Raw genomic sequence first — 16,399 nt, forward strand, 5'->3', positions numbered from 1 at the left:
CAGAATAGGCTGGCAATCCTCATTTTAGCATTTTCGAAAGACAGTTGTTCTGACAGGTTTTTTTTGAGTCACTTTACACTTAACCTGTTTATCAAATGCATCAATCAATCTCCCTATAAAGTCTGCATATGGTTATGAGACGCTCTGAACAATCTTTGTATAACTTCCCTTAAATTCGGCATCTGCATCAATCTTTTCCCAAGCACACAGGGATGCCTCATGGGCATGAGCAAAAATAGCATGAGGCAAGGTGACTTGCTTTTGAGGGTCGTGCCATTTCCCTTCACCTATTAACATCTCATAAATAAATTTAATCCCAGAAAATTTTCATCCAGCATGACCTAAGTTATGAAGTTTTGTTAGGGCCTCATCACTGAGCCTCATCCTCCATTGCATGTACTGAGAAGGATTTAAACATGTTTTAGCAAACACGTGAATATCATGAGGTGCTCAATAGACACTTTTACACCATCTTATAAGAGATTCCTTACAGTACGGAGATGTAGGTTTGTAGGTTTGTGCAAAGTACAGGCCTTTTTGAAATGGCTGAGTAAATCCATTCTTAATCCTTGATAAAATGGAGGCTACTTCTCCTTCAGCTGTACTGGGTAATTGGGAACACGTCCTGAGCGATCTGGAGGCCGCTTGGCTAAGCCATTATCAGACTCAAAATCTGAGGGAGTGGCAGCAGACTCAAAATCGGTATCCCTTTTATCTGATGCACTGGAAATGGAGTCATATGTAAGACATGAGGATCCTCTGTAGGGAAGATTCATTCACCAGCATCAGAAGTACTTTTACTTTGAGAGCACATTTCTACTGGAAACACATTGTGTCTCTTTTGGGACTTAAGTACGGGAGGAGCTCAGGGTTTCTGATTTATAATATCCTCCTCCTAAACTGTACTTCTCCAAAACAGAATAAAATTAACAATCTCCATGTAACCCAGAATTCCATGGGGATCTTAGTCCCTTCTTTAGATGCCATGTAGATCCTTTTCTTAACTTTTTTCCAAATCTTGGTAACTAGAGTCCCTTCACCTTGGAACCATGGAGTGATTTCATAAACAACTTAAAAGCAGGACCTGAGTTGGTCTCTGGAAATACAGTCCTCCGAGTTCCCTGTTCTGCAGGAGAGATACTGAATCAAATCCACAACTGACTTGGCCCGTCATTCTGGCTTGAGAAACACTGAAAGATCCTCAGAAGGCTCAGGATCTGTCCCATCTTAGTGGGTGGTATGGCTACGATTATAAATCCTAGTACCCTAAAGAATCTACTATTCCACTCTCCTCTGAATGGCGGAATACAACTAGGACTTTAAAATAACCAGTAATGTGAAAATTTGTACTTACCTCTGTAAGTAGGATCCACTGACACAGTGCTTACCTTTAGATGCCCACCAATTGGGGGTTCAGGCCTTCATGCCCACACAGGAACGCCAGCTGTTGGATTTTTTAATTATTATTTGTCTCAGCTCATGTCTCAACCCAACAACACACAATCTGATATGTAATAAGAGAGAAACGGAGTGGTGGGCTGTGGCAAAGGCGAGCCTGTGCACAGGCTGGGCACAGGCAGGATGCGGGGGCTGACTCCCTAGGCTCTTCCGGGACCATGAGCAGAGGATGGGCGATGGGTGGACTCCCCCATGGCATCCCATCTCTCCCTTTAAGGGAGAGTCATCACTACAGCTATAGTCTCGGTCATCAGAGTTCCATCAGTGGTTCAAGTTACAAGTTGCATAGTTTTGTGATTCTGACTTATTTTTGAAAGGAAATGTTTTTATCAAATTCCCTATGTTGGGCTGTATACACCTACAACCTCCCTGTTTTGTTTTGCTATTCTGCAGAAAGTAGCAATTGCTATTTATCATGAATTTTTTTTTTTTTGCTTTTTGAGTCACTCCCGGTGATGCACAGAGGTTACTCCTGGCTCATGCACTCAGAAATTACTCCTGGCAGTGCTCAGGGGACTATACAGGATGCTGAGAATAGAAAGAACCCTGGTTGGCCACGTGCAAGACAAACACCCTACCCATTGTTGTGCTATAGCTGCAGCCCAATTTATCATTATTTTTAAAATATCCTTTTGCTTTCCTGATTTGTGTCATACACAGCATCTGATTAATCATAAATATTCACCCTGGGGGTCCTAGCAATAGTCCAGACTGGAGGGTGTTTGCTCTGCACATGGTCAACCCAGGTTTGATCCCCAGAATCCCTTGAGCACCACCAGGAGTAAGTCCTGAGTGCAGAACCAGGAATAACCCCTGAGCATGGCTGGTTGTGACCCAGCAAACTAAAAAATAGGAAGAAGAAAAATAAATATTCACTTTTTAAGCATATTAGGCCATTATTTCAAAATTAGGCCATTACTTCAAAATGTTACAAATTGTGCTACTTATTTTGAAAATTAAACTATTTTTAATTTAATCTGTTGGAAATAATTTATTGGTAAGTTCAATTAACGATTTAAATATAGTTAGATTTTGCTATAACTGCTACTATATTCCAATTAAAGCATTTAATTTGTGTAAAAAATTTATCAAACAGAATCCAGCTACTGACACTAACTGACCATGTGATGTGTTCTTGTGTAATAGTATGAGTATGACAGATATAAAATGCACTACAACAGGAAGAGTTAAATATGTTTCTATCAAATGACAAAGAAGTTGTGATGGCAAGCTATCTCACATTGCTTCCCTCTTAATCAATCTTAAAACTCATTAAAACTAAATCAAAATTGAAGTGTTACACCTCAGGTGAACCATCTACGTTTGACATACTCAGAATCAAATGAGACTCTTAGCTATAAGACCGGATTCTGAATTATTTGGACATGAAACTAATACCTATAACAAATTCTTGAATGAAAAAGACATTCCAAATACCAAGAAACTCTTTTAATATGAGGAAAGTGAATACAAATGTGCCAAAAGAAAGTTAGATATATATAAAGGTGAAGAGGAAATATTCTGTAGCTTTTTATCTTATTTAAGCAAAGAAAATATTTTAGTAAAATGTTTCGTAAAAAAATAGTGAATTTTTCTGAAGAATTCTGAGTTTGTTCTAGCAGGCACTTAAATTACTTCTAAGTCACATTACCCTGAGAACCGTTAATTTTTAATAAGGATAGAGATTTTTTCCTGTTTCTCATCCTTTACTGCAAACTATTTTCTCCAGATGTTTGTGTTTAAATTGAGTGAAAATTATCATGTTATTTTTATTTAGTTAAATGCTAGGAGTTTCTGGTAGTGTATGGCCCAAGACATCAGGACTTATGAGCCTGTGAGAACACTCCAGGAACCAGGCAACAGTCTTGGACCACCGGTCCAGAAAACTAGGGGGGCAAATTGTTCCCTTAGAATTCTTGGATTTACTGTGGTTGGACTTATGTCTCTGTCTCAGCTATTCTCTCAAAAGCAGTTCCCTAGTATTGAGCAATCACACCTTAACTGATCATCTCAGCACCTTTACTTTTCAGATGGTTATGCTTTGTTCCAAGCTTTGCACACTCTCCTCTCTTTCTACACATACCACATGCTTCCTTCCATATATCTACTCCTGCTTGCCATGAACAAATTGTCTCTCTGGCCCTGTGATTTTAATTTTCACAAGAATAAGTACCTGAGGAAAACCAAGAAAATATAAAATGTAGGTTGAGGAAGAGTTGACCTTATTATAATCAAAAACACTATTATCAAGTCAATATTTTATTCATTTAGGAGAATAATACATAGAAGATAAACAGAATTCAAAATACTGGCATAAACTTTTGAGATTGTGAAATTTTAATACAAGTATTGTACTTTTAATACAGAATATATTGCACTTTGATCAATTGGAAATGGACCATAAGTTTAGTGAAGAGTCCTGGTACAAAAAGCTTTCTTAAATATACAAAATAAGTCTCAGATCAGCCTTGACACTCTTCTCTGTGTCTTTCAACAGTAGAGGTACTTAAACTTCCTCAGGAGTTCACTGATTTGGAGGAAGATGGCTGCCATGGCCTTCAGCTGTGAGACCAGAAATCTGTGGGGGTTGACAGAGACTCTCCAATCAATGGATTACTATACAGACAGGTAAAAGGTGATATTCTAGGTTTTGAGGTGAATCCCAAGGTTGTCAACACCCAGAGAAATTCCATTCCCCACCCTCTTCACAAGAGACCATTTAAAGGAGGAACAAGGACAGCCATCAAAGGTATTTCCCCATGACATTCATTCTATGTGCATTCAAACTTAGTCAGACTCCCCAGGATGTCCCCAGCAACATCTTGAATCTCAGAGAAAGTGAGGTGCATCAGGAGGAAGTTCTCCACCTGTGCCCTAAGACACTTGTCGCAAGGGCAAGAAAGACCAACATCTGGATCCGCTCTTTTCTTACCCCACATTGCTCGAACACTTTCAGTAAAGCGGCTCTCCAGAAATACACCATGGGCTTCCGGAATGTCCCCCATCAAACCGGCTTCTCCCTGTCATGTTTATGCTATCCACCTGCTTACTCAAGGTCCCTGTTCTCTCTGTGCCTTCATGTCACAGCCCTGCCTGGGAACTCTCACAGCAGACACTCACCCCAGGCATCCTTCTAGCCCCACTTTCAAGGGAGGAGGGAAAGAGGATTTCCCTTTCCCTGAAAAGAAGAATTGAGGCAGGGATGAAATGCCTTTGTTTTTCAAACACCAAATACCAGGTATCATGCGGAAAGAGTAGGGGTACATGAGCCCCTAATTAAGTTTGCCTCTGGGTAATGCTCCTCTTTGTGGTTCACATGGCATTTCAATGAACTAGAGTCAAAACTATCGTCACATCTTAGACATCTGGGTCACTGCATTTTTTTTTATCTTATCACCTGAACCTTGCCATGGAATTCATTAGCTCTTCATTTATGTTCTCCTTTAAAAGTGGGTGCACGGAATGTCCTTTGGGTTGAGTCCTGTGTTGAATCCCTGGGTTGAATCTCTCTGCCCGGCAACGTACATCTCCCCACATGACACAGGAGCGTTTGCTATATTTTAACCCACCACACACAGGCCAGCAAAAGTTCTAAGAGTCAATCTGCCGACACCATTTCTGTAGAGGGTATAAACCAAGGAATATGAAGGCCCCTGTTCTTCTCCCCACTCTGACATGCATCGTCAACATTGGAGGAGAAATTCCAGTGACCAAGATGCTCTGGGTGGTCACAGTGGAATAATGAGGCACAGTGTGCCCAAAGCTTTGATTCTATCAGGGGAAAGGGAGTCATCTCAATAAGAATGTAGGCGAGATGCCGGGCTGTGTGTGAGGGAGCCCCAGGAGAGAGCGCCAAGGGGCTCTGGGATGTGAGCTGGAACGAAGGAAGCTGCAGCCCCCAACCACAGCAGGCACGAGACTGGCCTGAGACTGGGAGGGTGAGTGCTCCATGAAGATAGAGCAAGTCTAGAAGCTGGACTCCGGCTGCAGGGGGCTGGCGGGAAGCAGCTGTGCCCAGCCACAGGCCAGCCTTCCCTCAAAGGAGCGCGCTCCCCAGGACACGTTTGTGGGATTCCTCAGACTCCCTCTGGACCCTGCACAGCTCCTCTAGCCAGGCCTCCTCCTCCGCCTCCTCCTGGGAGCCTTGCCCCGGGACCGCTGGCCTCGCTGGCCCGTCCTCATGTGGCCTCTCCCGCCAGTACAGGTACGCGCTGTTGCTGTAGCACCGGCCCTCGTGTTCCCACAGCACAACCTCCACCTGCTCCATGAGCGCCCGGAGCTGGTCCTCCCGCTCGCGCCCCTGCGCCCTGTTGTTGAAGCCGCAGTGGCGCCGCGCGCACAGCGCGTCCAGCCTGGCCAGGTCCCGGTTGTCCGAGCCCCGCAGGTACTCGTCCAGGGAGCCTCCAGCCAGGTCCTCGCTGCGGGTGAACACCAGGATGGTGTGTGCCAGCACGCCCGCCCCGAAGAGCTGCTGGAGGCGCAGGGCCGCCTGGCGATCCTGCTCTGTGAAGCGGCCCAACTGGGTCACCAGCAGCACCGCGTGGGGCCCCGGGGAGGACAAGGTGACCGCCTCGCACATGCGCTGGGCGGACGCCGCAGGAGGGTCCAAGGGACACAGGAGATCGGGGGTGTCCATCACCTCCAGCTGCTTCCCGGCCCACTCACTCGTCCCCGTCTGGAAGGTCCGTGTCACAGGCGCAGCGCTGAGTCTCGACTCGAACTGGGTCCGGCCCAGGATGCTGTTCCCGGTGGCGCTCTTCCCACTTCCGCTTTTCCCCACCACCATCAGCCTCAGCGTCTGGGGGGTCTCCTCGCTCTCCGGCACACCTAGATTCGAGGGAAGCAGAGGGCTAGGGCTTGGAGGCCAGCCACCTGCAGAGCCCTGCGGGGGAGGTTCCCTGCCCTCTTGCGTCGGAGACAGCGCCGCGCCAGCATCTCTTGGCATTTCTGAACAGTGTGTGTGTGAGCTGGGCCAGCAGTCCTTGTGTGTGCATGCATGTGCACGTCTGTGTATGTGCAGGGTGTGCCACAGCTTTCTCTGGGGAGGTGAAAGGTGCTCTCTGTCTGTGCTCAGAGTTCCTGTAAAACTGGACACAGGATGAGGCCCCTCTGGGCATCCCAGAGCCAGTGCTCATCGTGACTTTAGATTCGCCACTGTCAAGTGAGCTCCAGGGTTGTTTTTCTTTTTCATAATGTTTACCTTTGTGTACAGAAGTTGTCAGACTTGTACTGTTAGCACTTTTCTATGTGATGACTTCATTTGAATGTTTTCCGTCGTTCAGGTCAGGGAATGTGTTTTATGCAGTGAAATAATCGTGTGTTCAAATGCCTCATAATTCACAAATATACTCTCCCATGTATGAGCGATAGCACAGTGGGTAGGGCGTTCACCTTGCTGTGGCCAACCTGGGTTCGATTCCTCTGCCCCTCTCAGAGAGCCCGGCAAGCTACCAAGAGTATCTTGCTGCTTGGCAGATCCTGGCAAGCTACCCATGGCATATTCAATATGCCAAAAACAGTAACAACAAGTCTCACAATGGAGATGTTACTGGTGCCTGCTCAAGAAAATCGATGAACAACGAGATGACAGTGATAGTGACAGTGACTCTCCCAGGAAGTAAATAAGTGAGTCTCCAGCACCTGGATCTGTTTCCCCAGGTGAGTGGCAGATCAGGCCCATGAGGGTTGAGCCCACACCCAGGTCAGTGTCTGTTTGGGAGAAGCCTCGGGAGAGGAGCTGTATCTGAGGCACAACCAGCACCACCTGCTTATCCCGGGGGCTCTGCAGACCGTGGCCCTGAGGGCTGGTCCTGGTGAACCAAACCCACTGCAGGTCTGACCGGCCTCAGGGGAAGGGAAGTGATTGTCTCCGTGGGTCAGGCCCTCATCGTGGGGAGAACTCACCAGGTGATTCTGTCACTTCTGGGGTGAGGACAGACCCTGGGGAGTCAGTCTCTGTGTCCGTTGAGTCCTCTTCCTCTGCAAACTTCACCTGAACTGCAGGTCCAGTCTGTGCCTGTCCTAAGGTCACATCTGCTGGGACAGTTATTTTACCTGCCTGCAGGTCTGCGTTAGGATTCCGAGACTGCGCTCCAGCTGGGGTCTGGAGAAGGACCCACTCAGATCCTTCCTCCTCCATCTAGAAAGAAAAACAGTTCTATGTGCTCTTGCTGCCACCAAGACTGAAGAGGCACCTGACTGTCTCTTACAGAAGGAGCCAGTCTGCTTCACTATTGTAGGATCACATTGGTTTGTGCTTTCTCCTCTACCACAAGTTTAGGTTTACTGAGTAATAGCACATGCTCCTGAAGCACTCCCCTTTCCTCGGTATTCATCCTTAACTTCTCTGTGCTCTGCTTTCTCTACCTGTGAATCACTTGTTTCCCCTGGGCGGTACCTGTGGCTTGTAAAGTCAAAGTCTCAAATTCTCTGATTTTTGTATTTGTAAGTGAAATATTGCTTTTCTCCTTCCCTTATGTCCTTTTCATAGTTCACTTTAGAGCAGGGAAGGGTGGCGAGTCTGAGACCTTTACTGCCCTGAGAGGCCTAATCTCTCTCCTCCTCCCTGCTCCTCCCTCCCCCTGTGGTCTCCACTGGGATCTGAGATCTCATGGAGAAGGTGCAGTCACCCATGCCCTGAGGAAAGGGCCGCCTTGAGCAGACAAGGGCCCCGGGCGGTCATGTGAGGGAGAGGAACAGGGCTCAGAGCAGGGCAGGACTGTCTGAGTAGCAGCGCTGGGGGCTCAGTGAGGGCTGGAGATCTCGGGGTCTTGGGGCAAAGAGAGTAGCCAGACTGGGCCCATAGGGAAGGCATGTGGCGTGACTGCAGATGCCGAGGCAACTGTCTGGGGGACCAGGAGGAGGAGGCCACAGCCCAGGAGTGGCACAGGCTGAGCAGAGTCTTGCTGAGCTTCAGGACGCCTCAGTAGTCACCCCCACAGCCATTCCTCAGAGCGGTCCCTCTGCCTGGCCTCAGTGTCCCCATAGGTGGGGCAGGGCCCAGTACATGCCCTTCACCTCTTCCCTGTAGGATCCTGATGTATCTTGTGACACTTTAGAGCACAGCAGGTCCATGTCACCTCAGCCAGGAACTCTTGTCCCCTCCTGACGAGAGCACGCCCAGGGACTGGCATCGCCCTGGTGCAGGAGCCTTTATGCTGTCCTTGCTGGACATTTTCTGCAGGAGTGGACAGGGAACCATGTGACCTTTCCCAAGCATGTAGGACCAGGGACATGTTGAAGTCAGAAGGACTCCTAGGAAGGTTCTGGGCTTGTGGACCCAGAGAGACAGTTCCTGTGGCCACAGTCACTGGACACCATTGACCTGGAAGCAACCTCAATCCTCCCCCACTGCCCAGGCGAGACCCCTGAGGCCCAGCGTGGCTCCTGCCGCATCTACTGGCCGAGTCAGTCATGTCAGCCCAGGTTGCAGGCAGGGATGGACTCAGTTCAGGCTTGCTGGACTTCCCCAGCAGCCCTGAGCAGGGACTGACCAGCCTGAGGAAAAGCCTCACCCAGACCCAGACTCTCCTCTAGTGAGGACATAGCCTATTCCTGTCAGAGGCTTCTGGAATGATCTCTGCTAACTGCATTTCCCTTGGGCCCTTTGTCTTTGGCTTCCTCTGTCCTTGGTGGAAACTGACACTACACTTTACCAAGGAAATCTGCTTCCACGAGGGGAAGGGTGGCTGAACAGAAGGGCAGAGGTTCCAGGACAAGAGGCAATAGAATCCCAAAGGGAATAACTATACCCCCTGTAGCATCCAAAGGGTGTCTACACCCTCACCTCTCCCTGCCCTAGAACAGCCATGCATGGCACCTCACAGGAACCGCAGTCTGTAGTTTGTCTCCAGCACAGACCGAGGGTGGTTGCCCTCTGCCTTGGAGTGTTTCTCAAGAATGACAGTGATGGAGTTTGGAGAGAGAGAGAACAGCAGGAAGGCGCTTGCCTTGAATGCAGCTGACTCCGGTTCAGTCCCAGGACCCCATATGATCCCTTGAGAAGTGCCAGGAGAAATCCCTGAGCACAGAGCCAGGAATAAGCCCTGAGCACCACTGGGTATAACCAAGCCCCCACGCTCCCCCAAAATAATGACAGTGACAGCAGAGTTCTTCCCTACAGTAACCAGAGACGTGGAGGCAGAAGCAGAGGGATAAAATTTCCCCACCCTAAGTCACAGGTCTTCCTATTGACCCAGTGACACACAGACATAAGAAACAGCAGGCAACACTCACAAACATACCCTCACAAACACAGCCGACAACACTTGCAAACCCAAACACGACACACACACACACACAGGCGCTCCCAACACAACCACACAGACTCAAATGTACCCACCGCACACAGTCACCGCCACCCCACCCGGCCACTTACCGCCCTGCCAGCTGGGGCTGGAAGCCCAGCTCTGCCCTCGGCTCTGGCTCCCCTGTGAGTTCCTTGTCTCTCCTCTCGGAGCTTCAGACTGTCTTCAGGGGAAACGTGAAGAGCAGCAGCAGCAGCAGCAGCTTAAAATATCTCAGGTATATGAAGATGTCGCCTATATTTTCCACTCAAGTGAGACCCGAAAGCTCAGTCACAAACCCTCCTCATGACAGAGAAAAGCAGGAAGTGGCGGCAGGAACCCGCACAGGCGCGCCTGCGTCCAGAGCCGCTTTCACCCCGCGCCTGCCAAAACAGGAAAAACAGAAATGCAAAATGTTCTCTTTTTTTCCCCAAATGAGAACTCACACGTTTTTTTAAATGTCCCTTGTGGGAGAATCTTTCCCTCCTGCAGATGCCCAGTGCCTCTGTTTAAGGAAAGCAAAAATGTAGTGTTCTTCCCCTGAATTTTTCTTCCCTTTAATATTTTCTCTCAGGTCTGAAATATTCTTTCTGGGGCTTGGACCCTCAATCACTCATGCGATAAGACTTAGAACTGTCATAATTCCCAAATATTTCCGTTGAATGAGAGGGTAGAGGCGAACAGCAAGTCGAGAATATATGTCTACAGAACACCGCTGTTGAGGGAGCAGCAGCTGAACAGCACGTTAGGGGGAAAGCCCTCAGCATCCTCAAAAGTATGTTTCCAGGACTCTGTCAGTCCATCCAACTTCTCTGAGTTAAAGAGGTCTGTGGGAAGAAGATAGCACTGTAGCACTGTCATCCCGTTGTTCCTCAGCTTGCTCAAGTGGGCACCAGTAACGTCTCCATTTGCCACAGCTCTGAGATTTTAGCAGCCTCTCCTCTCATCTTTCCCACCTCTGCTGTATTTGAGGCTCTTTCAGGATCAGGAAAATGAGACCCGTTGTTGTTACTGTGTTTGGCATATTGAATACTCCACGAGTAGCTTGTCAGTCTCTGCCGTGCAGGCGGGATACTCTCCGCAGCTTGCTGGGCTCTCCGAGAGGGAAGGAGGCTCTTGGGGAGACCTCTAATTGCTTTTACAGGTGTTCCCAGTTTACCAAATGTAAGCTTTTGGTCGACTGGCTTTGTAACGATCTGCACACTGGGAACATTGGTGGTGGAGAACAGGCACTGGTTGAGGGATGGGCACTCAATCATTTTATGACTGAAACCTAAGCACAAATATTTATAAGTCTGTAACTGTACCTCACGGTGATACATTAAATATTTTATAATTTTTTAAAAAGACACAAATCAGGGTGATTTTAGAAAGGGTTTGTGCGGTTTCTTTTGTTTTGTTCTTAATCAGAGACTAAGAGAAGGGTGTTGATGCGACTGAACTGCTAAGGGTCCTTGTCGGATCAATGGCATAACCCGGGTCCCATCTACAGCTCCCTGTCCTCTGAGTCAAACCTCAGGCTCCAGGTTTGTCAGTCTGCGAGCCCCTGCCCCACGCCACGCCCCACCCCCCCGCCCCCGTCAGGGAGCCAATGGGACATCTGAGAGCACCTGCCTGAGCTCCGCTGGAGCGCCCATCCACCTACCTGCCGCCCTGCGGGTCATCTCTGCAGGTTCATCAGTCTGCGTGCCCCTGCCCCACACGCCCCTGCCCTGTGCTGCGCACCCCCACCGCCCCTCAGTCACTCGGGATATCTGGAAACACCTGCCTGAGTTCCACTGGAGCGCCCGCCCACCCATCTTCTTTGCAGTTCTGTGGGCCCTGAGACTAGCATCTGGGATTGTCTGGGGGCGTGGCCTCCACTGTAGGGAGCGTGGCCTCCACTATAGGGGCGTGGCCTCCACTGTAGGGGGTGTGGCCTCCACTGTAGGGGGCGTGGCCCTCTGTGTGGCAGGCACTACTCAGGTGGCAGCACTTGTATTCCCTCTCCCCAGCACGCTGAACTCACATCCAAACCTTGTAGTGGATGGCTTGAGGATGATGCTTGGAAGCATCATCATCAGCATATTCCACCAGTATATGCTGGTGGAAAAGGCAGCCCAAACAGAGAACGGAACACCAAGTAAAGGGCGTCTGGGGGATCCGCTCGGGAAAGTAGAGTATAGACCGAACATGATGGCCACTCAATACCTCTATTGCAAACCACAACACCCAAAAGGAGAAAGAGAACAAAAAGGAATGCCCTGCCACAGAGGCGGGGAAGGGAGGGGGGTAAGTGGGGGAGAAGGGAGACTGGGGTCATTGGTGGTGGAGAATGGGCACTGGTGGAGGGATGGGTACTCGATCATTGTAGAACTGAAATGCAAGCATGAAAGTTTGTAAACCTGCAGCTGTACCATATGGTGTTTCACTAACAAAAAATTCAAACAAACAAACAAACAAAGCTCAGGTTCCAGAGAGGCATCTGCCGACTCTACTTGGGCACAGAGCCACCGGCTTTCCCTGGTTTAGAGCTTAAGCCCCATATCAGTGATTTGGGGATTTTGGCTTGTTATTTTTATTCTTATCTCACAGTGGTAGCCACCTTTTCTTCCTGAGTATATAAGTCAGAGTTTTCCAGAGATATAAAAATAATGCGTGTATATATTTTTTCTCCCCCTAAGTCCTCCTTCCTTTCAATATTTCTCTCAGAGAGAAGGTTGGAAGCATTCTTTCTGAGGCGTGAACATCTAAATCACTGATGTGGTTAAACTTGGGAAATTGTCCTATTTCCCAAATATTTCCACTTGTACGTGTGTATGTGTCTATGGATTTACACGTGTGTATACAAATAAAAGAGACAGATATAATGAATTGGTTTCTAAGGTTTATATATCTTAAGGATTTGGTTTTGTGTAATGATGGGACTGAAAACCCCCAGATCTACATTCAGCAAACCAAAGACCCTGGGGAGCCAGGAAGATAAATCAGTCAGTCCAAAGACCTGGAAAACAGAGGAACTAATAGTAGAATTCCAGTTCCATCACGAAGACCTCAGACTCACATCCTAAGACACATCCATGTCCCCACTCAGAGGAAGTCAAAACAATTTTGCCCTGATTTCCTGTCCAACTGAAATTATACAACACACTTTTTTTCATTATTGAGGAGCAAAGACCAGAATAACACAAATCTACTGATTAAATTTTCCAATTTAACTATTTCCCTTGTGTGTGAGGCATAAACGAGAATTTTAGACAAAAACCCCTGGAACGAACACAGACTAGTGTTCACTTTGGCTTTCACTTTCTCTTTGAGACTTGACCAATCTCAGGTTTGAAACGAGAGAGTCTGCTGCTATTAACCAAAAACCAGGTAAGTTCACATTTATGAAAAGTTCTACCTGATGATTTCTAGTTCCCCAACTGTGCAGGAGGGAGGGGGCCGGGTTTTAAAGAAAACTTTGCCCTCTTGCCAGGATGACTTCAGTTTACGGGCTGCCTTAGTTTCTATTTTCCTGCAGAGTTTCTCCCAGAAAGAAACAAAAGGAAGAAACAGGTCACACTGTGGGGTTGTGCTTCAGGCCTGTGCAGCTCTGGGACAAGGAGCTGGGATTCAGCAAGAAAAGCACATGTGTGGTGAAGGTGCCCCCACTCACAGGAGGGGAGCAGATCACGGGCTCCTGAGCAAATAGAGTGGGGTTCAGGTCCTGACAGGGCCAGTTGGGTGCATTTTTATATTTACCGGGAGGGTGTCTGCCAGTGTCCAGCTCTGAATTCACTGAGTCCCTGGGCAGGGACTCAAATGAAGACATGGTAGAGAGATTGCTCCAGGAAAGGACCCAGGTGGGGAAACGGAGAAGGAATGCGACTAAATCTACACGGGGCAGCAGATCCAGGAAAGGAAATGGGAAGAGGAAGGGCAGGAGCAAGGAAAGCAAGGAAAGGGCAGGAGGTCCTGAGAGGAGAGAAAATGACAGCAAGACGGGCACAGTGGGGCCAGAGCAACACTACAGTGGGTAGGGCACTTGCCTGACATGTGGCAGACCTGGGTTCCATCCCCGGAACCCCATAGGGTTTCCTGAGCCCCACCGTAAGTGATTACTGAACACAGAGCCAGGAGTGAACTTTGAGCACCACCAGGTATGGCTCACAAAGAAAAAATATAAAGAAGCAGGCCTGCTGGCAGAGCACTGAAACTGAGGCACCACCTGCTGCTTATTCATTCACCCGGGAAGGCACTGATGGTTTCTCTGTAAGACAAGAAGAGCCGCCCACTCTCCACCCACCTATAGGCCATGCTCAAACAAATGAGGGGTGTTGAGAGAAGGCTGTGGGAAAGCAGGGTCTCACGTGTCTCCAAATGGAAAAATAATCATTGTCTTACTGGTCTCTGTCTCTGTGTCTCTGAAAAACAACACTGGACCAAAATCGATACAGTCAGTGGTAAACGGCTTCCATGGAACTATGTTTTCCATATTCTGAACCATTTTATTTTTAAAAAGCCATGCTCTCCCTCTAAGCCATGAGGGAATAGCTGCTGATTCCTCATGAAAGTCATTTTGCACACTCATTTCAGCATGTCTGTCACTTAGCTATTCGTGGCTGGTCTTTATCAAGTTTCTACCTATTCCAGGCCAGTGGAACCATCTTTTGCCTTGAAACAGTCATGCTTCAAGATCCACCTAGGGATGTAATCCAGCCAAAGCTCTGACCTTTGGAGCTCTGACAATTTAGGGTCCACCGTGCACAAGATAACTTCTGAATCTATCAACCCCCACCAAACATATGAGGGCTTTTGTTTAAGACCCTACATGAAAATATCTTGTACTGCCAGAGAGACCTAGGAAAATCTTGGAAAATCATTACTTATTCTATTTGATGTTCATTGGGTTCTATTTCACAAATGCAGTCTATTGGGAGGACATCTTTCCCCATATTATGTAAATGTGTCCTTATTGAAATAGTCCCTTGGCATGATCAATGCAGTAATAACATAGTAACTTGCTCCTAACAGGATTTAATATGAAGAGCCAAAACACCAGAGGATCAGAGCTGAGAATCATTCTGGTGGGCAAGTCAGGGACTGGCAAAAGTGCAACTGGAAACAGCATCCTCAGGAAACAAGTGTTCAAGTCCGGGCTGGGGGCCCAGGGCATCACGAAGATATGCAGTGAAAGTCGGGGCAAGTGGGAAGAGATGAACATGGTCGTTGTGGACATGCCAGATATATTCTCTGAGGAGGGTCACTCGGATGCCCTGGACAAAGAGGTGCAGAGGCTCTACTGGCTCTCCGCACCAGGCCCCCGTGTTTTGATCCTGGTGATGCAGCTCAGCCGGTTCACCACCCAGGACCAGAAGGCTGCAGAGAGAGTGACGGAGATCTTCGGAGAGGAGGCCCTGGAACACACCATTATCCTCTTCACACACAAGGAAGACCTTGGAGGAGACTCCCTGATGGAATACATCCACAGCTCAGATACCCACATCCTCCGGGAGCTGGTGGCAGCGTGCGGGGGACGAGTCTGTGCCTTCAACAACGGTGCAAAAGGGGGCGATCAGGATGAGCAAATAAAGGGGTTGATGGCGGTGATCCGAGGCCTGGTGATGGAGAAAGGCGGTAACCACTATACCGACCCACTGTACGGCCTGGGAACAGCATCAGAATGTGGACCCGTGTGGTCAGGGGAAAGGTTGCAGGATTTCAAAGGGCATCTGAGAAAGTCCATGGAGACTCAGCGACGCAGTTCAACCCTGGTCTCTGCCAAGTGCCTAGGAAGAGCTCTGACCAAAATGCTAGTGTGTCTCTTATTTTGCCTTCAGTTGTTTGGGAAACTCCTAATTATGTTCTGTGGAATCTCCAAAATGTGCCCCCTTCCTCTCTGCTTATTCTTTACTATGTGCTCTTGGTTCTGTAGCTTCCTGTTAATTATACCCAAAAAATTAATGATAATTTTGAGAAATACCACTGGACATGCAAGTGTCCCAGATCATACCTTTATATCAGTAGTTTAGTTACTATAGTGAATAAATCACAGAGTCTGATGTCCATCAATTGTGAGATACTATGGAACTTTCAAATTAACATATTCAGTTTGTTAGTAGATCAGTTATCTAAAAGGTACTACTTTTTTATATAGTGCCAGAACTTTTGAAAAGCTATAAACAAAATTCTTCTTATTTATATATCTCTAACATTAGTTACATGCTCCTAAATGTTCTTTTTCATTATTAAAATATAATTTCAACTGAATGTAATAAAGTAGCAATGAAATTTATATTAAAGTTATAAAACAATAATAAAATTCCTAAAAGTATGTCTTTTTTATTGAATTACCATGAATTACAAAGATACAAAGAATCATCAAGTAAACAATCATTATGATTAATTAGTCACTAAGGAAGCAAACAATCGCCATAAAAGGAATATGAGACTAAAACTGGAGTTTTAGATTCACAAAGAATAATTAAAGAATGTGAGTTGACCCAAAAGACAAATGAAAATATCAATTCTGAGATCAAGCCAGTCAACCTTAAGTTGCTGGGAAAGTTGATTTTAAAACTTCTGTATTCAGTTAAAATCCTCCTGTGCAACTAATATTACAAAATAAACAGATATGCAAGACTGTTCTAATCTTTCTCCATTGTTCTTGGGTCTGAAATATATGCTGTATCATA

The 16,399-nt window shown here is 47.3% G+C and overlaps 2 protein-coding genes across 3 annotated transcripts; one reads left to right on the top strand and one right to left on the bottom strand.

The window, feature by feature from the left end:
• Positions 1–3,275: 3,275 nt before the first annotated feature.
• On the bottom strand, positions 3,276–10,034 carry GIMAP6 (GTPase, IMAP family member 6). Of its 2 annotated transcripts, none has more exons than XM_055137259.1 (3): positions 9,836–10,034; positions 7,513–7,597; positions 3,276–6,285 (listed from the first exon to the last, which is right to left on the bottom strand). In XM_055137259.1, the coding sequence occupies exons 2-3, from the start codon at positions 7,595–7,597 to the stop codon at positions 5,495–5,497; spliced, it is 876 nt and encodes a 291-aa protein (XP_054993234.1). In that variant the 5' UTR covers positions 9,836–10,034; the 3' UTR covers positions 3,276–5,494. The 2 variants fall into 2 exon arrangements, with proteins under 2 accessions (XP_054993234.1, XP_054993227.1); XM_055137252.1 differs by having other exon boundaries at positions 7,363–7,597.
• LOC101545448 (GTPase IMAP family member 2) lies at positions 9,790–15,736 on the top strand. Its single transcript, XM_055130173.1, has 3 exons — positions 9,790–10,015; positions 13,041–13,097; positions 14,739–15,736. Exons 1-3 carry the CDS (start codon positions 9,790–9,792, stop codon positions 15,734–15,736), a joined length of 1,281 nt encoding a protein of 426 aa, XP_054986148.1.
• Positions 15,737–16,399: the final 663 nt, after the last annotated feature.

This window comes from Sorex araneus, chromosome 1 (assembly GCF_027595985.1).
Source record: "Sorex araneus isolate mSorAra2 chromosome 1, mSorAra2.pri, whole genome shotgun sequence".
In the NCBI taxonomy this organism is placed as follows: domain Eukaryota; kingdom Metazoa; phylum Chordata; class Mammalia; order Eulipotyphla; family Soricidae; genus Sorex; species Sorex araneus.

Bases quoted from the DNA above. Each gene is read 5' to 3' on its own strand.
- GIMAP6 (XM_055137252.1), bottom strand. From the start codon at position 7,597: ATGGAGGAGGAAGGATCTGAGTGGGTCCTTCTCCAGACCCCAGCTGGA. The intron at 6,286-7,362 runs GTGAGTTCTCCC...CCTCGAATCTAG, and splicing joins AGAAGTGACAGAATCACCTG to GTGTGCCGGAGAGCGAGGAG.
- LOC101545448 (XM_055130173.1), top strand. From the start codon at position 9,790: ATGTACCCACCGCACACAGTCACCGCCACCCCACCCGGCCACTTACCG. The intron at 10,016-13,040 runs GTGAGACCCGAA...TTTCTCTTTGAG, and splicing joins CGCCTATATTTTCCACTCAA to ACTTGACCAATCTCAGGTTT. The intron at 13,098-14,738 runs GTAAGTTCACAT...TGCTCCTAACAG, and splicing joins TGCTATTAACCAAAAACCAG to GATTTAATATGAAGAGCCAA.